This window comes from Musa acuminata, chromosome BXJ2-4, assembly GCF_036884655.1.
Source record: "Musa acuminata AAA Group cultivar baxijiao chromosome BXJ2-4, Cavendish_Baxijiao_AAA, whole genome shotgun sequence".
Classification (NCBI taxonomy): Eukaryota; Viridiplantae; Streptophyta; class Magnoliopsida; order Zingiberales; family Musaceae; genus Musa; species Musa acuminata.
Genome location: NC_088341.1, coordinates 2175508 through 2197079, shown reverse-complemented (window position 1 = coordinate 2197079; position 21572 = coordinate 2175508). Strand labels below are relative to the sequence as shown.

The 21572-nt window shown below is 42.7% G+C and overlaps 3 protein-coding genes across 3 annotated transcripts; all 3 read right to left on the bottom strand.

Moving 5' to 3' along the window:
• Nucleotides 1–194: 194 nt before the first annotated feature.
• LOC135609435 (probable LRR receptor-like serine/threonine-protein kinase At2g28960) lies at nt 195–2776 on the bottom strand. The gene has a single exon (XM_065102715.1). The coding sequence runs from the start codon at nt 2733–2735 to the stop codon at nt 792–794; it is 1944 nt and encodes a 647-aa protein (XP_064958787.1). The 5' UTR covers nt 2736–2776; the 3' UTR covers nt 195–791.
• A 3934-nt stretch (nt 2777–6710) lies between these two features.
• Nucleotides 6711–7355, bottom strand: LOC135609306 (uncharacterized). Its single transcript, XM_065102414.1, has one exon. The coding sequence runs from the start codon at nt 7353–7355 to the stop codon at nt 6711–6713; it is 645 nt and encodes a 214-aa protein (XP_064958486.1).
• Nucleotides 7356–12861: 5506 nt separating this feature from the next.
• On the bottom strand, nt 12862–20530 carry LOC103980250 (cyclin-dependent kinase B1-1-like). Its single transcript, XM_009396579.3, has 8 exons — nt 20176–20530; nt 19888–20032; nt 19573–19634; nt 19366–19477; nt 19147–19240; nt 14511–14580; nt 13769–13907; nt 12862–13152 (listed from the first exon to the last, which is right to left on the bottom strand). The coding sequence occupies exons 1-8, from the start codon at nt 20370–20372 to the stop codon at nt 13060–13062; spliced, it is 912 nt and encodes a 303-aa protein (XP_009394854.2). The 5' UTR covers nt 20373–20530; the 3' UTR covers nt 12862–13059.
• Between the last annotated feature and the right edge of the window lie 1042 nt (nt 20531–21572).

The following is a 21572-nucleotide window of genomic DNA, read 5'->3' as shown; positions in this document are numbered from 1 at the left end:
CGCGCCTCTGTTAACCTGACAGCATCTGGTCAACACGGATCGGAACGTCGACCGAGGTACATTAACATTCTGCTCAGGCTCGATCATTCACGCCACGCCAACGTCGATATCAGACGTTACCAGGAGTACGATCATGCTCCATGTGAACGGGCACATCAGGCAACGGTAACCTTCACTATAAATGTGAACGGGCACATCAGGCAATGGTAACCTTCACTATAAAAACCCTCGCGCTCCGAGGAGAAGAGGGGAGACAATAAAAAAAACCCCTACGAAGGAGCCCCCTTCCCGGAGGAGTTGTGTACAGTAGACTCGGTCACCTCAAAGCTTCGATATCACGCAGAGTCTATGGTTGTGCAGGACGTGGACTCATCATGATGCAGCCATCGCAAAGACGATGACCTGGTTGCCGACGTGTCTCTGGGACCATGTTGACTGTACACTACCCGTATCGTTTTAAGGGTAAGTGGTAATCATACAATAGATTTGAGTTACAGTGACTACGACTGGAAAAGGAGGCTTCCGGTCAATGGGCACCTAAGTATCGTCGATCGTCACTCGGTTGCTATGCATAACACCAACGTCTCCTGCACGCTACACTTGACACGCGTCTCGGGGAGAGCGGTGGGCACTACATTGCCTCTCCGGTCAAAACCGCCTGTGGCAAGAAACAAATGTCGTACAAGTTACGGCTTTTTATTGGATCGACTGCAACAGCCTTTGCGTTGCGGTGGAAGCCGAGGCAACCAAACGTGTGGGAGCCACAACAAAACGCGGGACCCTCGTCCGATTCAAATCGACCATGCGTGCACCGACGACGGCGGGGACCCCGTCGACGCCGAGGGCGGCGCGGGGGACTCGTTGGGTGGCGGCTGCGGCGGGGAGGTGGCCGCTTCCTCGGTGCCCCCCGTCCGCGCCTCCAGGTCGGCGAGCGCGGCTGCCAGCTCCGCCGCCGCCTCTCGCATCGTGGGCCGCTCCTCCCTGCGCGGGCGCACGCACCGGCACGCCAGCTCGAACACCGCCCCCACCGTGGCCCGGTCCCAGCCCTCCCCTAGCCTGGGGTCCACCACCGACGGCCCCGCGCCGTCGGACGACCACCCAGCGGACGCGCGCGCCGCGTGGATGATGGACTCCGCCCCGCCCGTCGGGGTGGGAACCACCGCCCGCATCCCGGTGACGAGCTCCAGCAGCACCACCCCGAAGCTGTACACGTCCGTGGCCTCCGACACGTGCCCCGCCGGGAAGCTCTCCGGGTCCACGTACCCCAGGGTGCCCATCAACTCCGTCGACACGTGGTTGCCACCCGGCGGCACCACACGCGACACACCGAAGTCGGACAATTTGCCCAGCCCCGCGTCGGTGAGCAGCACGTTGGTGGGCTTCACGTCCCGGTGGATCACCGCCCCGTCGGGGAGCCCGTGCAGGTACGCGAGCCCCTCCGCCACGTCGACAGCCACTCGGACGCGCCGCCACCACGTCAGCTCACCGGAGGAGAGGGCGCGCGCGAGATTGCCGCCGGCCATGTACTCGTACACCAGAGCGTGCTCCCGATCGCCGAAGCAGTAGCCGACGAGGGTCGCGAGGTTGCGGTGGCGGAGCTTGGCGAGGATGGCCACCTCGGCATAGAACTCGGCCACCTTCTGTTCCTGGTGAATGCGCTTGATGGCCACGGGCTGCTCGCTGGGGAGCCTCCCCAGATAGACCTTACCGGCGCCTCCCTCGCCGAGGAGGAGGCGGTCGTCGAACCCGTTCGTGGCCGCCCTTAGCTCTGCCTTGGTGAAGATGTATAGACCATCCGTGGGGAGCGGGGACGCGGCGGTCGAAGACGGCGGCGGCTCCTTCTCGTCCTTCATGTTGCTGGTGACCGCGGTGGACCGGCGGATCTTGAAGGCGAGAAAGACGATCGCCGCGATGGAGACGAGGCCGGCCGAAGCGGAGCCGACGGCGATTTTGATGGATCTGGAGGCGGAGGATGAGGAGGACGTGGAGACGGGAGCTTGGACGGAGGAGGGAGGCGGGGGCGAAGGGATGAGGTTGTCGGTGCCAAGGCCACCGACATTTTCGAGGACTTGGAGCATACAACGGGCGTAGGAGGCGAACCGGAGCGGGGACGGCTGGAACGGGGTCCAGACCGCGATGGTGGCGGCCACGCCGCAGGGGACGAACTCCTTGGAGTGGGTGGCGTTGAGCAGCGCGAAGGTGGCGGAGATGACGGCGTTCTGGCACGCGGGGCATGCGGTGCCCACGTCGGGGGAGAGATCCCCAGCGGTAGGGGAGGCGCAGAGGCGGGAAGCAAGCGTGAAGTCGGCGGCGGAGCGGATGCCCCGGACGGTGGGGAACTGGCACGGGCGGCCGGCGGCAGCGAGAAGGGACGAGCCGAGGTCGCAAGAGGCGGAGGAGAGGAGAGAGACGTTGACGAGGCCGCGGCTGACGAGGACGGCCGCGAAGGAAGCCGAGCAGGCGGAGGCGACGGCGGGGGGGAGGAAGGCGGTGCCGCTACGGTTGGCGTGGCGGACGGCGGCGAAGGTGTAGGCGGTGTAGACGTACCAGCAGCAGTTGGTGGCGGCGGAAGCGGCGGAGGCGGAGGCGTTGGCGTAGCAGGCGGGGGAAATCAGGTGGGAGGCGGAGTCCAAGTCGTATGGGCACGTGGCGGAGTTGGCGAAGCGGGCGGGTGAAGTGAGGAGGAGGAAGAGGAGCGTCGGGGGCAACAGGCAAAAGCTGTGGCGGCGGAGCATTCTATCACTGCTATCGAATCGATTAGTTCTGCGGAGGCGAGGAGGAGTGGATTTGGGATCGTGATAGAAGATGTCGGCTTTGAGTTATGTGGAGGAAGGAACGTTGACTGAATCGAGTAAAAGGTTGGACTTGGTCTGGTCATTCATTTACTTGTTTATCTTTGTTAAAATGATTAATTATTCGTTGGTCTTCGTATTTCCAAATATTTTGGATTTGTTTACCAATCGAGTCATCATCGGACATCCTCTGCCATCACACCAAGTTCTCTTTGCGATGCGTGCATGAACGTGATGAACAGAGCAGATCATCCGAGCAGACCACTGCACGCGGTGTGATGTTAATGGGAGGAAACACACCCAATAACCATCTTCCGAGATTAGATTCTGATGATCTTAAATGTCTCTGGAAACTGAGTGAAGTATGAGAATATTGATGTAAATATAATTTATAAGTTGATCGTAGATTCATTTATAGTGAGTGTTGATACATACAATTCCTTCAATTTTACATATTTGTTGCCGTAAGTAATATAACAGTCTATTATTTGAATAACAGTAAATTATTTGACATCGGCTTCATCATTGTTATTTTTCTTTCAAAAAATAAAAAATAATAATAAAAAAAATAAAAAAATCTATTGACTTGGTAGCTCCACCAAAAGACAGACTTAGTTAAATCATTTTGAAGAGTTACATAAACATCTTCTGAGAGAACTGATTCACCCATACAACATTCATTGGCTTTATTAATTTTAGATTTCGTGACAACTAATGTGTTGTCAGGTTAGTTTATCTAAAACAATGCAAGATAACAATGAGTTGCAGCGTGAGCTGTTTAATGTCAACTATTAGATGATTTACAAACCAAGAAGATTGTTTATCTGATCGGAGCAAGTCGGCTAAAGTGAATGATTTCGTCACAACTGATCGATATTCGGTTTAGGTTTAGGTTTGATAATCCGTCAATTCGAGATTATCATTCGCATGAAAGTTTCGACACAAACTTATAAAATGAAAGAGTTAACTATAAGACTTAAAAGTAATATAATTAAAAATATGATATAGGACTTATAGATGTATAATAATGTAGGTTATTTTTTATAACACTCTCGATAAATTATGTATCATTGTTGATTTTGATCTCCTCTTTTTATGGAACCTGATTTGAACAGTTAGAGTGCATCGTAAGTCAATCACGTGAGTGATTACATAACGTATTCTTTTTTTATTATATTATTTGATATAATATAATATATATTTTGATCTCTTCTTTTTTATTATATATATATATATATTGTGATATCCATTGATTTGTGTAATTGGAATCATGATGGTATCACGATAACGATACTAATTCATCTTTAAATACATACTCTAAATAATCATAGTCATAGTTTATTCGAGAGGGACATCGAGATAACCGGACAAACTGGTGTATTGTATACCTATCCATATGATGGAGATAGCTGGTCTCATAACTGTTCGTGTGGAGTCACTAGGGCTATAGTGCATGTGCTTATTGAAGAATGAGTTCATTGATTAATTCGCTCACGGAATGCTGGATGGTTAATGATACCTCATTGGCAGACAACGATTCTGTTGTCCCAATAGTGTACTTGGTTCTTAGACTTGAAATACCAAGGATGCCCTGTATAAGTACTACACTCTTTGATACTAGACTTATAGATTTGGAAGTATTTCATATATAACACAACCGGTTATCGAGAGTGGCAGTAAATCTTACGAGAGCTATTGAGTGTCAATAGAGGATCATCCGCTCTCGGTGTCATGAGAGGAATATCTCATATGTTCTTGTTTAGGTAAATCCATAGCTAGGGTTATTCATATTGAGAGAGAAAGAGTTATCCGGAAGAATTCGATTAGCGCGAGACTCGAATAGAAACTCTATGGGTCTAACAGCACCATATTTGGTATATGGTCTCTAGGATATTAGATGGATGAGGGACTATATGTATACAGTAACTGAGGACATATAGGTCCAAAGGATTGGATTTCCTTATATCGTTTGGGGGCTTAGTACGTTCATAGTCGATGAGTCGAATGAATTATTATAAAAATAATAATTTACTGAGCTAGAAGGAATTCTGACAGGTATGACTCATGGCCAACTCGATATTAGACCTAGAGGGTCACACACATATGGTAGGCATTGCAACGAGTAGAGGCTTGAATATAAGATATCCACCAGAGCCTCTATCTTATTATATATCCAATAAGCCCATGAATTATTGCAGGTGCTCATTGGAGAATGAGTTCTCTATGGATCTGTAGAGATTTAGAGATATACGATCTCCTTAGGTAAAACACAACTATCTCACATATGAATTTAAGTTTTGTGGGTTTTACGCAGCACGACGATAAACAACTTTTTAAGAAATTTGATATTTTTATTTTATGTTCTTCCTTAGATTTCTCTACATGAACAACATAGCTATCGGTATAAGTTGGAAGGCAAGGGGAATATCTTTTTGATTATCTTTGGGTCTTCTTCTTCTTATCGCTACTACCGAATATTTTTTTAGATAATTTTAAGATTATAGAATTCAGAAAATATTGGAAAGGTTATACAATTCAGAAAATATTAGGAAGGTGACCGTAAAGGAGAAGAAGAGTTGCAAATCTTGCAAATCTCTTCTCTTTCTCTTCTCTCCTCTCAATTTAAGGCTGGTTAGCTTCTCATACTCTTGTGTTAAACAATCGTATTATAATATTTTTATCACCATCATTAATACAATGATATTTAGCCTCAATCCATCATTTTTGTCCGTCCCTTTTCTCTATAGGTTTTAGGAAATCTTATTCCATTTGGTCTCTTTCTAAGTCTCTTTCGGATTTAAACATGTAAGCAGATTTCTTTTTGTTTTATTTTTCTCACTAATGGTCCTTGAAATCTTTAGGGTGACATCATTTAACTTATTTTTTGATGGTCCGCGTTCTAATCGATTACGATTAGAATAGATATTGCTCATATTTGGATTCGTCTTCCGAGACTCCTTAAGAAAAATTAGAATGAGAAATATTCTTTTTATCTAATTTCTCTTCTTTATCGTCCCCTTAAAATACATCATTCATCCCTCAAATTTGAGAGAGGATGATGTGTTAGAATTTGTGTTAAAATCAATATTATTCTTTTCTTGAAATAAGATATTTGGATCGGTAATCAAAGTTGTTGCTTATGAAAACTTATCATGGATGATTTGGTCATAAGAGTGATCAATATCCTTGATGATGGTAATAATGGCGATAAGACTCTTGACGTCAGCTGCCGTAGATGATGCATCGCGCCTCTGTTGACCTGACAGCACCTGGTCAACACGGACCGGAACATCGACCGAGACACATTAACATCCTGCTCAGGCTTAGAGTTCCTGACAATTGAACCTTGGATTAGAGTTTAACATCGTTCGTCTCGACATAAAACAACTAGTGCAAAACACCAATAGTTTCTCGCTCATACGTCCGTCTCTCTAGCATTGAGATTGGAGTCATCTCAATCCATATGTCGTTTCAATAATGTTCTTAACATTATCATTGAATAATATAATAATCACATAAAACATGAAACCAAAACCAATTAATTAATTAATTAATTACTCGAGTATCAAATCCAACTTCCATTTCATGGTTTATAGGGACCGGTAATTCACTCATTGGGTTTAACATCTAATTATATTAAATATTTTAACATAATTAAGTTTACCTGATAATTTATATTAAATATGAATTCAATTTTACCTTTAAAACCATCTAATGGAATATATGTACAGTGCGACTGTATCCAAGTATCCACCACCTATCGGTTGCGTAAACATACGACACATCTAAAAAGTGTACACGTGTATTCAAAGCTATACGTTATGTATATGGAAGATGATATGCGTAACAGCTACTCTCTATAATAGAAAAGCCAACACGAATAGTAGTCACAGCAGCTTCCGCCCACCGCTGGTGAGGTTAAAGCTTCGTCTTCATGGCGCACTCCTGGCTCTGCACGCTGAGGTCGGGAACGCCGATGACCACGTGGCAGTCGGACGTGGCCACCGCGTGGTGCTTTATGAAGCCCAGCAAGGTGACCCGACCCGGCATCCTTGTCTCCGCGTCGAACGCCACCGCCCCCGAGGCGGCGTCCGCCAGGAGGCTGCCTAGATCCGTCGCGAGTTGGTCCACCTCCACCTCCAGAGCAAGGCGGAGGAGCTCGGTTCCCCGCGCCGGGATCCGCCCGGGCTCCACCCTGGCCTTTCCGACCTCGGCCCCGCGGTAGAGGAGTTGAGTGTGGCCGCCGGAGGCGTGGGCGAAGGACGCGTAGTTGCGGTTGCGGACGCGCACCGCCAGGTCGAGGGTGATGTTGAACTCCACGCGAAGGGAGGACAGGCTGATGTTGGGGGAGACCCCCGAGACGGTGGTGGAGACGAGCTCCATCGTCGGGTCGCGGACCTTGAAGACGGTGAGGGCGAGGACGACGGCGGCGATGATGAGGAGGGCGAGGATAAGGAGGCAGAGAAGGCAGCAGAGCTTGCGTCGCCGCCGTCGGCGTTCCAGTTTATGGCGGGCGTCGGTGGGAGACGGAAGGTGGCCGTTGTTCTCGCCGGAGACCTTCATGGCTCGAGTAGGATCGGGCGCGTGGAGTGGGAGGTATGGCGGGAGTTAATAGTGGTCGGGTGAGTGGGGGGTGGGAGAGGAGCAATCTATGTGAGATGGGGGGCGGTGTGGTTGCATTAGTGACATGTATCTGCCAACAACCCTTGCAATAAACTCTTAGATACTGCTAGCAATAATAATTACGATGAATAATTAATAATAATCATAAGTTCTTTTAAAGAATATTTTTCTTTTTGGCTTTTCATTACTGAATAATTAAATCCCAGTCCAGAGTTTTCTATAGAGAAATTTTAATTAGAGAAAAAAAGATTTAGCTGTTCTTCCTATAGTTTATGATTGGAATCTTCTTGCTTTCCTTTTCCAAAAGAAAAGAAAACCATATTTATTTTATTGTCTTGATATAAAGACCATTTTTATTATGAAGGAAATCTAAGCTTCCTTCTACTTCCGCTCATCTTCCCAACTGAACTCGATCTTAATTTTCAGCACTAGCTTTGATTTTTGCTGCATATCATAAATGTGCATCGATATCATATTATCAAACCTTACTTGACTTTATTTGTCGGCCTCTTCTCGTCATGACAAAGATATATTTCCTTTACAATTTTGACCACATAGGAAAGCAAGACTTGTGTGTCGATGTCACGATTCTTTACGAGACAGTACGCAATGTGAAATATATTGCGAACACTACAAAAGTAGCATCGTAGTTGGAGTGGGTTTGTCAGAAGAAATGCGAATGGTAGGTGGTTGATGTTCCCATATCCATTAATTCATCCAACATGGTGAATTTAGATGTACCGACTAAAGAAAGGAAATCAACCAATAATTCATTAGGAAAACAGAATCAAAGAGTATTTATGAGATCCTCCTTTATAGCATTCAATCACAAGATATCATTAGATGTTAAGATGTCACGGACTTAAAGTTTGATTTTATCTAAATTGTATGATACCGTGTCAGTCCTAAAGTTAATTTTATCTAAATTGTATGATACTGTGTTCATCGTATCAATCTTTTTTAAAAAAATTATAATTTTTAAGACCATACAAAAAAGAAGATGAGCTATAAAAAATATTTAACTCGAGATCTATAAGTAGTAATTTTAGCAAATGTAATGTAAATTATAAATATGAACTTCGTAAACTCCGAGCTGTCGTATAACAAAAAGTTCAAAGTGGCCCACTGCAATCAAAAGTTCACACAAATACCAACATGACACAGATATAGAACAAGACTATGATATACTATATTACCTCAATTCGTCGATGATTTTGATTTTAGTGTACGATCAGTTGAGTTATGTTAATCGTTGTAGGTTCCTACAAATCATTCAGATGAAGAAAAAGACTCTCTTTATTGTGCATTGATCTCTCAAACGTCTCATGCCACTTGAATTAGATTGATGTCTATTTGAGTTTTAACAAATATTGCCTCATCGATTTTGAAGCTTTTTGGGTCTTTCCTCAGTAAAATTTGTCAATCGATTTCTCTTCTACTTAGTTGTCATCTCCAACTAAGTTTCTATCACTTTTACTTTTGATTGATATTCTATTGGAAAATAAAGCAGATAGTCTACTCTCGGTAACGCAGATCACTATTGGTGAAGATTTGACAACTAAATTTCTTCTACTAAGTTTCTTTGAATGGTCTTTGAACATACACAAAGCTCCTTTACTAGATAAATAAGAAAATTAAAATACTTGATTTTATTTATTTTTTTAAGAGTTGAGAAGATAAAAATTGCTCCACTTTGTCCGCGTTCTCAAGGGTTGTACTTCATGCATTGACTTGATCACTAACCTTCACATGCTTTTTGCTTACACTTCTGAAGCACTTGAAGTGTTTGTACTCATTGTATTAAGTTAGCTATTGTGATTCACCTTCTCATTACCTTAAACTTCTAAAATACAGAAGTTTTGCCTAAAAAAAGTAAAACTTTACCTCGACTTGGAACAAGTCTCCAACAGTTTTGGTCGTGTTTGAGATTATATAGTCTTCTCCATTATTTTTGTCGTTTACTCTTCTGAGTATAAAAGTTATAACATCGCATATTGTCTACTTCATTCCTTAGGTCAAGTATTTCTATATCGACCTGAAGTTTTTTTACTTTTAGCTATTTTGATAAGAAGTTTATTGGCACTGACCTTACAAAGTTCCCTAAACTCTACCTTTTAGCCTTATATACGTCTCTTTCTTTGTGATCAATACATCCGCCTCTTTAGCATTAGGACACTATTCCAAGTCAATTTCCATTCTAATTGATGCTTAGTTTTAGTCCATCTAAACTCATCGTCACTTCCTCGCTCCTTTAAACCACCAGCTTTAACATATATATGTTCTTCAAGTAGTTCTTATTGGTTGATGGAAGACAAATTGTAACTTCCATATATGTCATTCGTCATCATGTTGTAGAGCTTGCACCGATTCTATTCTCCTTTGCTTCCTTGATAGCAATGTCGATTTTGTCCTCTAACTTACCATGCCCCTTTAAATGAATATGAATTCTAAAGTAGTCCAACTCTCTAGCTGCTTCATGAGACTCACTAGTACTTGCACTCAGAATTCTTTCTCGGTGGTACACAACCCCCATATGATGATAATTAAATGTTTCATCCGATGTAAAATTTGATGCACGTATAAAAGACCTGCCTTTGTGGTACCATGACATTCACTCCTTGAATTCATAGCCCTTATTGTCATCATGTTGTTTACTAAAGTGAAGCTCCTAATAGCTCTTGATTATACTTTCGTATGATTAAATCCCTCGTGGAACTCACTAGTACTTGCACTCAGAATTCCCTCTTAATGGTATATAACCTCTATATATTAATAACTAAGGCTTCGTTCAATGCAAAATTTGATGCAGGCACGGAAGACTCGTCTCTACGGTGTCATGGCATTCACTTCTTGAATTCATAGTCCTTCTTGTCGTCATGTTATTCACTAAAGTAGAGCTCCCAATAGCTCTGATTATACCTCTATATAATCAAGTCCCCCGTGGGACATCTCCCTTATATGTCATATTGCCTTAAACTATTTCACCATGATTCCTCATACTATGTTACCGCATGGTGGCATCTCTATTGTATTATAATCTTTGTGAGATGAACTTAAACTATAATCTCTTCATGTGTGACCTTTACCGACACATCGTAAGGCCTCCATCACCTCTGATTGTGTTCGTCCTTTAGCAATTGATCTTTATCCACTCTAATTCTAGGACAGTTTATCGCATAGCATCTTTCAAAGCCTACTGACTTTGTTAAAATTGGTATGTCATTGTTTGGATCCTAAGCTGTGCACCATTCCTTTGCAACAACTCGAATAACAACACTATAGTATATTCTTCAAGAGTACCTACCTCCATATCCTTTTGTCTTATACCAAGACCTTCTGACTCTAACCACACCTCCGCAAGTTGAGTTACCTTAATTCCTCAGTCAAATGTATCTCAGAGATAAGATGCATGTGTTTTGAAACTCTATTCATTTTTGGCACCATGTAGAATGAGGGACTAATGTAATAACATGCTCCCACTCCTCACAAGAGTTCATGTCCTTCACTTCTATCAAAGAAAAACTTCGTACATCCATTCCAAGTTCTGACATATATGTCAACTCTCTTTATGCGACTTAGGTATTTTTCCAAGTTCCACCCAAGTTACTCCGCTTCTTGGTTTGCATTGAGTTGATAGTGACTCTCGCACCCACCATTTCATGGGTCAGCCCTCTATTGAGTTTGATCTCCACATTAATTCTAAGTGTGCCTTCATTTAGTGTTGCCTTGGGTCGCTCTCTAACTTGATCTCGCAATTCATCCACTAATGCATTGCCTCATGCGATGACTCCTCACTACTTACTCGATCTATCAAGCTTTGTGGAGTTATTGTCTTGAGGTACCCCTCCTCAACATGTGTAGTTCGTTACATATGATTCTCCCTTTGGAGGACTGAGACTTATCTTTCCTAGACATTTGTCTTATTAGAGTAACTTTTCTTTTCGCATCCTTTCCTTCCAAAGGTTTGGAGGCCACCATCCTCTTAGATTACTATGTTTTGCTGAATAAACTGTACATTATTCGTCAGTATAACCCTTCATACACCTCTCAAGACCTAGTAATATGTTGAACTTACTGCATACTTCAACCTCCTACAAATATATTCTTCCCATAACGAAGAGAAGTTCTAATGCTTTATGGTGTTGAGTTTCAATCATTTTAGAATAGTCAGAGATGGCTCATCGTCCATATACAAGATCTTGCATAAGTTTTGAATTCTTCGAGTTAGCAATTCTCCTCACAGAGTTTTGTATAATTTTTTTTTATTGTTGAGCAACCTATCCCACCATATAGTCTCATATTTTGCTAAATGCCTCATTTGCCTTCAACACCATCAAGTTTGGTTGTCAACGTCGAGACATAACTTAAACTCAGCCATCCCAATCTTTTGGTGCTATGCATTCATCCCAACTTGCTTGTCCTTATGATGCCTCTTGCACAAAGAGTTAGCCATCATCTGAATGCCAATCTCGAATGCATGCACCTCTAAGCAACTCTTTTCCCTACATCTCATGTATGTTTCCCCCAAATGATCATGCTTACTGACTACTCTCAATATACCCCTACTAGGTCCCTCATATTTACATGCAAATTGTTTTTAAATGTGCTTATCTCACTTTGAAATCATCTATCATGAATTTAACTGATTTTACCTAAATCGTGCGACACTCTTGCATATCCATCCACAAAGGATCAACCTCTCCAAAGCCTCTTATAATCCCTTAAGGGCCTATAAAAGAAAACATGAGTTAAAAAAAGATTTAATTTAGGATCCACAAGCAACAATCTTAATATGCAATACAAATTATAAACATATACTTGGCAAGCTTTAAACAATCATGCGATAAAAGATTCAAGATGATCCGTCACAAATAAAAGTCTCAACAAGTGCCCACATAATATTACTACGAAACAAGATAACGAATCAACCCTAGACAACACCCCAAAGACTCATCTAGTCATGTACCACCCGAGTAGCTCCTACGTACTGTATTGGTTGATACTTCGCACCACTTTACAAAGCTAGAAAACCCTCAAAATAACTATTTAGATGATGTGTTTTTAACAATTTTACCTATGACCGTACATAATTTTCATTTATGAGTCTAAAATAATCATCAAAATCAACCAAAATAGAACGATCAAACTTAAGTTCTTATATACTATATAAAGTATAAAAAAATAAATATATATAAACATTACATCAAATAAACCAGTAAATAACATAGTTCTCTATAGACTATGTAAAGCATTACATTAAATATTTCGTTTATAACATTCAATCACTAAAATATCATTGGATGTTATATTGGCGAGTATTAACTTAACAGAGGGTGGAGGGTGACTGTGCATCCGGATGGATTTTAGAAGCTTGTATGTTTATGTGCTTCGTATCCTCGTTGCGTTCTTTTAGCACCTCGAGGATAGGTGGGTCGATCAATAATAAAAGAGTCCTGTACAAACTACAGGTTAAGCAAGCAATATCAGTTCTTGTCGAGAGAAATTAACAGAATAAACATTACACAACGATAGGCATCGATGAATGCATTGCTCCACGACGAAAAAGTGTACAACAGATGTGATGACAGCACAAGTACTGAAGAACTCCTACTCTGACTTTAGAACGTCAGAATTGTAGTAGGCACTAAAATTGTGACTTGTCGAGGGAATCGAAATAGGGATGCTCCGTTGCTGCTTTAGCTGATATCCGGTTGGCTGGGTCATATTGAAGCATCTTCTGAAAGATTTTTTGCACCAGGAAACAGCAACAATCATCAGTTGCAAAACATAGTTGTTGACAAGAAAATTATTTTAGGTAACTCAACACTATATCTTAACCAAGATATAATAAACTACCACAGAGGAGCATTTATGCAAATATCAGAGTGTAATACATCAGACATTAATTCTAAAAAAAATTCTAAATACTTATTGATGGGAAAACATGATCATACATCAAGTTTAAATGATCAGATCATATACAATAATGAATAAGTACCTCAATAATCGTAAGTTCTCGTCAAAAAGAGTAAAGGTTGCTATCAGTCGGAGAAGGATGTGATATCAGAAATTTATTAGAGAAAAAGTGAAAATGACACTTTATATAGTTTTATATCTTGATCTAATAACATAAGTGAGAACTTCCGCATTGGCATGACAAATTTATACACTTTTGTTGGGACTAATAATTTGAGAAAGCCAGATCCATATCTTAATAACTGGTGGAAACCCACAACAAAATCTACTGAATCAAATGAAGATTGCAACTTCACTCATCAACTTAGCCTGAATTAACAATCTAAATTCTGCCATAAGACTTCCTAAATTAACTAGAAAGTTAAGCTTTGATTTACCGATAAAAGGTCAACGCCTTGAGGTTCCAACGCCGGAACTGCACGTGCCAAGTTTTGAGGTTTCCACTGTGGATACTCATGCCAATCCCGCAGTAAGCCAACTCCAGGCCACTGTTCCTCAGTTGGAGTCCCTAAAAGCCTTCACGGGAGAATGTTATGCGAACTCTTAAGTGAAAATGGAATATGTAGCAGCAGGATATTGAATGCAAAATTCGGGCACTTCAACAGGTCTACTTTAAATATGCTTGGAGAAACATTATATATTGATCAATTGAGCAAATAGAACACAAATAGCAAAAAAAAAAAAGGAGAGATCTCTACATATTTACTTGAGAGACGTTTTCAAACTTATTTTTACATGATAAAAAGGGAAAGGAAAAGAAAATAGGATTAACAATGAAAGTAATTCACATCTTTTGTTGCCAAGTAACAGGTTGAGTTTTACAATATATACAGAATGCAATATACTTTTTGCAGAAGCCATGAGAATTTTATTATATCTCTTTTGAGAAAAGCTATTATGAATTATTATCTGATTCATTTCAGTCAAATGATTTCAAAATATCAAATCCTGTTGCATTTAAATTTCTTAACACATTATAAAATTATATAAGAATACAGGACCATATACAACCTGAATATGATAGCATAACAGTGTTTTCATAACCTGAATTTCTTTTTAACCTTGACAAGGAGGACCACACTTAAATCAGCTAAGAACTTGATAGGTAGGAAAACGAACCTGAAGATGTGAAGTAATTGCTGCAACTCCGAGTCACCAGGAAAAAGCAGTTGTCTTTGCACCATTTCAGCTGTGTTAACAAGAAAACTAAGAGATTAATAGCAGACCAGATGGCATATCCTCTTCTGCAATAGTTGGCTATAGGTATTCTGAACTGCTTTAACACATCCTCCAAAGAAGCTCAAGGGGGCAACCTTCTTCAACTGTATTAGATCCTGAAGAATGCTGTACCTTGGCAGATGAGGGACATTCACCTTGCTAAAATATCATCATAGAAGAATACATAAAACATTCATCAAGTGATGACTAGTCCAGTCTGAAGATTTGTCAGGTATCATAACAGACCTCAAAAGGGAATAAAAAGTGAAGAGCTGAACAGTGTCTCACAAGTTCAGAACAACAGTTGAATTCAACAGAATGAGAAGATGCATCTTAGAGAATCTACTTTAAGAGAAGACTAGACAATGGACCTAGTAGATATAGTACCTGGGAGAAGTGATTGTACCATAAATTTTGAACCCATTCATAAGCTAGAAAAAGAAAACCTTCAAGGGGCTGAAGCCAATGAAAATGAGGAACATATCCAAAAGAAGTGTAAGGAAAAAAGTAGAATAATACAAAAAAAATTAAGGCAATGGATAACATGTGAAGACACTTGAGATCATAAATGGTTTTGGTCATAGTAGTTTGGCTTCTTGCCATTTTGTCATGCCTGAGACTAACTGCATGGCAAGAGAACCCACTTTATAACGAAAAGTCATAGCTAATAATTAAAACAAAATGAATTTAGCACATAAGACACACAAGGAAGGCGACAATACAAGACTGATGCAAATTTTGTGCCTCGTTTAACAACCAAATCAATGAGCAAACTTAGACTGCTATTCAAGAGTAATCTCATCAGAAATACATGGCAATTTCATTATCTGAAACTTGGTTCATTTTTAAAAATTATATCACAAAGCAAACCAAAATAATGATTGTTAGTATACTAATTGACACCAAAACCAGTGCCAATATGTTCGTTAAGTTGTCAGTCGTGAAACCAATTTCTCCATCTAATACCAATTTCGGTAACCTATCAGTAAGGTAGGGTACCACTATCTTGGCGGTATACCAGTCTATACAACCTGGTATCATTGGACATAATACTATAGAAATAAAAATAAATTGTACTGTACTGACATCAAGATATATGTTTTGGACCTGAAAATTATTGAATGGTATGAACTGGTCCCTATGACCGGCATGGTCAAGATTCGTGACATTGATATTCATTATCTAGAGAGAGCATAAAATGACACTAAAGCATAAAAAAAAGAACATATTATGGATAATCAAGACAAAAATAATCATGGCGCAAATTGTGTGGCATGTAATAATCAGAATACAATAAGTAGATTTGGGAACACACCAGTTCTTGTTAGTTCCATCAGATGAATGTTAAGATGATTTCGCCAGACCCACTGAACTTTGTGGATCAATTTGCCCAAAATGAATGTTAGGTCGGTGGATAAGTGCAAAAATGTTGGTCCAGAATTAAAATCAATTTTGTCTCCACTCATTTAAAATCCACCTAGCACATCTTCCAAAGTCTGTTTCACCCAAAAGTGGCCTAACTTTTGAATGGGAAACTTGCTATAAAATTTATCAAGCATTCACATGAACCTAAATTGTACTCCTGGAGGGGAGCACGTGATCATGTATGCAATAGACCAAACAATGATCCATCTGTCTAACTTGAACCTCTAGTAGATTCATTATGTATTAGGATGCTAGACCATGACATTAGTCAAGTATAAGAGTGTTTGTGTCTTCGTGTCATGTCTTGGGAGTCAATACGGCTTGGTCCAATCCTGATTGTGCGAGGGCATTCACGTGAGTGTCCGAGATGAGGATGGAAAGATGAGGTCGGGTCGGGGTTGGCATCATCAGGGCCAACCCGAGGTGGGACTTCGAGTTCCCGCTTCAATGCCGCCTTCCTACACAAAAGGTCAACGTCAGGAAGGGGACTCTCAACTCGACCCCTCTGAAGCTTTAGTATCTGGGTCTAAGGGTGTTTTGAGTGTTCGAGGTCCTCCCCTAACACTGGCCAAGGGGTCGACATTTATATCTATCACGGGGGTCTTCTATACTCAGCTCGTTAATGGCTGTTAATGCTTCGAGCAGCCGATACGTATTCCCCGGACAGCGCGGGTCAACTTGTACGGTTCCATGCTGCGTGACGCCATCTTGTACGACATCGAGCGACATGGGCACGACCGCACATCACCGTGGTGCCTGTTGTGTCCCTTTGAGTTCGTACCATGCCCTTGCATCACGCCGACCGTGAGGTATCATGTCGACTCCTCCTCGATGGTGATGAGCATGGTGGTGGTTCTTAGGAGAGAGATGGAATCCCCCGTGAACCCAATGAGTGCCAAGGTTATCAGAGTGAGATCCTTTTTGGTTAGGTCGAGCTTCTGGAAAGTGTTGAGGTATAGCACGTTGGTGGAGCTCTTGATGTCTACCATCACCCTCTTCACTCGGGCATTGGCTATTCCGACTGAGATCACTAGGGCATCATCGTGGTCGGGGTACTCGGCTTCGCCCGCCTCGAAGGTGATCTCGGGCCCATCCCGATCTAGTACTTTAGATCTTAACACTCCTCAGTGTCGTGGCTGTAGTCACAGTGGAACCTATAATATTTGGATCAGTCCCTAAACTTGTGCGGAGTCTTCAATGGGTTGGGCTCCCTTAAGAGCCCTTTCTCCCTAATTTGGAGGAAGATCGCCATTCTAGATAAGTTGGGAGGTGGCAAAGGGGGCCTTGGGAGCGATGGCCCCAAGGATTGGCCTCGGGACTGCTTCACACGGGGCCTCTTGTGCAACTCCTCGTGCTTTCCTACCACCAATGCCTCAGCGGCAACATAATGGTTGGCTCGTTGGAGCAACTCGGGGATGGTTGCTAGCAACCTCTCGGCTAGCTACCAAAAGAACCTCGAAGGCTGTAGGCCCATCATGAATGCCTGCATAACCCCTTGGATCTCGACAACGAAGCGGACGACAAAGAGGGAGAGGGATTCATCCTCCTTCTGCTTCAGCCAAAGGAGCATGGCTATGGACGGTTTGGGTCGCATGCTGGCTAGGAAGTGAAGCTCGAATTCTCTTGCAAGCTGGTCAAAAGACAAAACCGAGAATAGCCTCAATTAGTTGTGCCACGTCCAAGTCGGGCCTCAGAGGGTGATAGGAAACGCTCGACACATCAGGGAATCGGAAGGCTATGGCATGCTCCATCAAGTCAGAACCACCGTCATAGGCCTCCAACGTCGAGAGGTGAAATTTAAGGGGATAGGTTTGTCTTGAATTTCCTAAACAAAGGGGGATCTTACCAAAGTACTTTCCCCAAATTCTTCCTTGGACTTATGGAATTCTCTCTAGACCTCGTCCAGGTATCGATTTACCGACTGCAACTGGGTTTAGAATGAGTCGTCCGTCGAGTCGGACGACAGGGTGTCGAGCTCGAGGAAGGAGGGCCTGAGGCCTGCACCTCGACTGAGCAAACCTGCTCCCAAGCCATGCACCTCGGCTATGACCCCTTGGCTCCCCTACGGGAGAGAGCACTGATAAGACCATTTAGTCCCACATTGGTTGAGTATGAGAAACAAGGGTTCATAAGTCTGTCGATTCTCCCTTACCCTCAGAAGCGCCTTTTGGAGCTCAGGAGATTCGAAAGAGCAAAACCATATAAGTACGTCCATCACCCAAAGCGAACAATTCCTCACGAGCTTACGGGCTGAACCAATAGTCGACCGACCAAATGGTCCCTTATCAGATTAGCGCTATAAGGAGGGCCCATGGCCTACACCTTAGCCGAGCAAACCCGCTCCTGAGCCATGCACTTTGGCTATGAGCCCTTGGCTCCCCTACGGGAGGGAGCACTGATAAGATCATTTAGTCCCATATTGGTTTAGGAGTATAAGAACCAAGGATTCATAAGTCCGTCGGGTCTCCCTTACTCTCAGAGGCACCATTTGGAGCTCACGAGCTATGAAAGGGCAAAACCGTATGGGTATGCCTATCATGCAAAACTGACAATTCCTCGCGAGCTTAAGGGCTATATCAATGGCTGGTCAACCAAATGGTCCCTTATCAAATTGGCGCTAGGAGGGCCCGAGGCCGTCACATTGACGAGCAAACTCGCTCCCGAGTCATGCACTTCGGCTATGAGCCCTTGGCTCCCCTATGGAAGGGAGCACTGATAAAGTCATTTAGTCCCACATTGGTTGATGAGTATGAGAACTAAGGGCTCATAAGTTCGTCGAGTCTCCCTTATCACCCAAAATGGATAATTCCTTGTGAGCATACGAGGCACACCAATTGCGAGCCTACAGGTATGCCCATCACCCAAAGCGGACAATTCCTCGCGAGCCTACGAGCCACACCAATAGCCGACCGACCAAATGTTCAATAACTTCTAATACCCAAAGCAGTTACCACTAGTTACATGGTTCTTGACATAATGCTATATGGAAACAGAAAAGTCTACTTCTGCATTAACCAAATAAAAAAACTCAAATGAGATCCTTATTTTTCTACTAAAGCCTGAGTAGGAAGATATTTCACATAATGAACTAAACAAAATGTTGTTATCGTACCAAATATACATCCTATGGACCACATATCCACTCCAATTGAGTAGTGGGTTGTTCCCAACAAGACCTCAGGAGCTCTATACCAAAGCGTTACGATCTACATAACAAAACAAATAAAGAAATTAACCACATAATTCAAGTAAAAGTAAAGCAAATTAGAAAACCTGAAAATAGAGTTGAAACACATTTCTAAACAAGGAAATAGACAAAGTACTTAAGGACCTCGTGTGTGTAACTCTTTAGAGGAATGGTGAAGGCTCTTCCCAGCCCAAGATCGGCTATTTTCAAGATGCCCTTCTCTTTGTCAACAAGAAGATTTTGAGGCTTCAGATCCCTGTTTCAATTGCATCACATTGGGCGTAAAATACGTGGTGCTTATGATATGCATTCCTTCAAAATATAGACACGAGAACCTAGAAAGAGAAAGACCTGTGAAGCACTCCATGACCATGACAATGTGCAACTCCTTTACATAACTGATACAAAAAGCTCTGCTATGCAAAAGAGAGAAGGTTATTTTCCGGTAGTATGTACAATGCTACATTGAAGGAATATTTACCGATTCACTGTAGACAAATTGACATAATATTCAACTCAATAGCGAGAAATCCATGTTTTCCAAAGCCAAATTCTATTAATCCTAACTGATTCACTGTATGATCAATAAACTAGGACGCACAAACTCCATTTTTCTCAAACTAAAGGAATTGAAAATAAGAAACGCGTAGGTCCAAAGACAAGCACCTGAATGACAGGGGAGGGGATCGGCCTGGGGTTGGATCCCCTGCGATAGGAGTCGATGAACTTCTTGAGATCAGTATCCACATACTCGAACACCAGATAGAGAATGGGCTTGTTATTCTTCTTCACTTGCTCCACATTCAGCAAACTACACCACCAAAAGAGATCCCAAGAGAGAAGAATCAAAAAAGGAAGCGATCGATTCAATCAGTTCGGACGAAACGAAACATGAGCCGTCATTGATCGAAAGTGGAGGGAACAGGAAGTGACGGGGATGGGGGATCGGCGCACCGAACGATGTAGATGGAGCGGGAGAGCAACTGGAGGAGGGAGATCTCGCGGAGGGAAGTGGGGGGGATGCCCTCCTCGTCCATCTGGAGGCGGGTCTTCTTGAGGGCGACGAGCTGCCCCGTGGCCTTGTCCTTCGCCTTGTACACCTTCCCGTACGTCCCCTCCCCGACCTTCTCCAGCTTCTCGTACTTCTCCATAACGGACCCCTCCAAACCCACTTCTCCTTCCCCTCCTCCTTAAACGATCGAACCTCCAGCTCTGGATCTCGGTCGAGAATCCTCCTCTTATGTGATAGTTCGCCAGCCGAGATCGGGAGCGAGTAGGGGGAGGAATCTGAGAGGAGGGGGGGAAGAGGGCGCCGCATCGCGTCGTTTGAAAAGCTCGAGCGTGGCAACTTGAGATGGGCCGTTCCAAATCCCCTCTTATGTGTAGAAAGCCCAACGGACCCCCGACGGTCGACAGGTTTAAATTTCGAAATCGAGTCCAGTCTCCATTTACTTGAACGAGTGACGTGGCAAACACATGACAAAGTCCGAACAGACCCGACGTCCGATTTATGGTTCTTTCAATTGGACCGGCCGGTTCGGTCCAGTTTGATTACTATGATTGCTCTGTCCACACCCGACGGATGAAAGGGATACTCTCATCCAAGAAAAGTTGGCCATCATAAATATATTCCATTGGAAAGGGTATACGCAGTTGAGACGCCTCCTTCGAGTGATGCTTCTACGTAGTCTCCCGAATGCAAAAGAACAATGGATTCAACATGTCATGATGCAGATGCTGTCCAACCTTGTACACTAAAACCACGAGTTCATGGGACTTGTTCAGATAGATATCTGTGCATCCATCTCCTTCTGTTCCATGGTTTGCTTGCCATCCATAGTTTGACAGCTGAAATCTTGTCATAATGGCAACTGATATATTTATTTATATTTGTCAAATGATTGCATCAGCGTTTGTGTTGATCTGATTGCAGGTCAAATCTTATAACCCCTATCATGCTCGGTTGATTCCAAAACACCATTCTATCTGTATAACATTTATAATGCAAGAGGAGTGTGAAGATATACATATATATATAGGTATCTTGGGATCGATCCGATATATTTCCTCTCATGGAGTTTTATTTTAGAACACAAATAAGTAGTCTATGATAGCTTGATATGAATGATGTATTCTTCCTTCATCTACCCCAACCACTGTGTTTTCATGTACCTCAACAGCTCACCCTACTATATGTGCATGCAACAATTATCACTGGGAGACTATAATTTACATGAAACAGTACATATTTTGTCACTACATCACAAATTAAGCGTTGCTTATATTTGTCCCCTCGATTTCTTTGCTTCCATGTTCATCAAAGCAACAAAAGCAGGCCTCACAGCAATTCA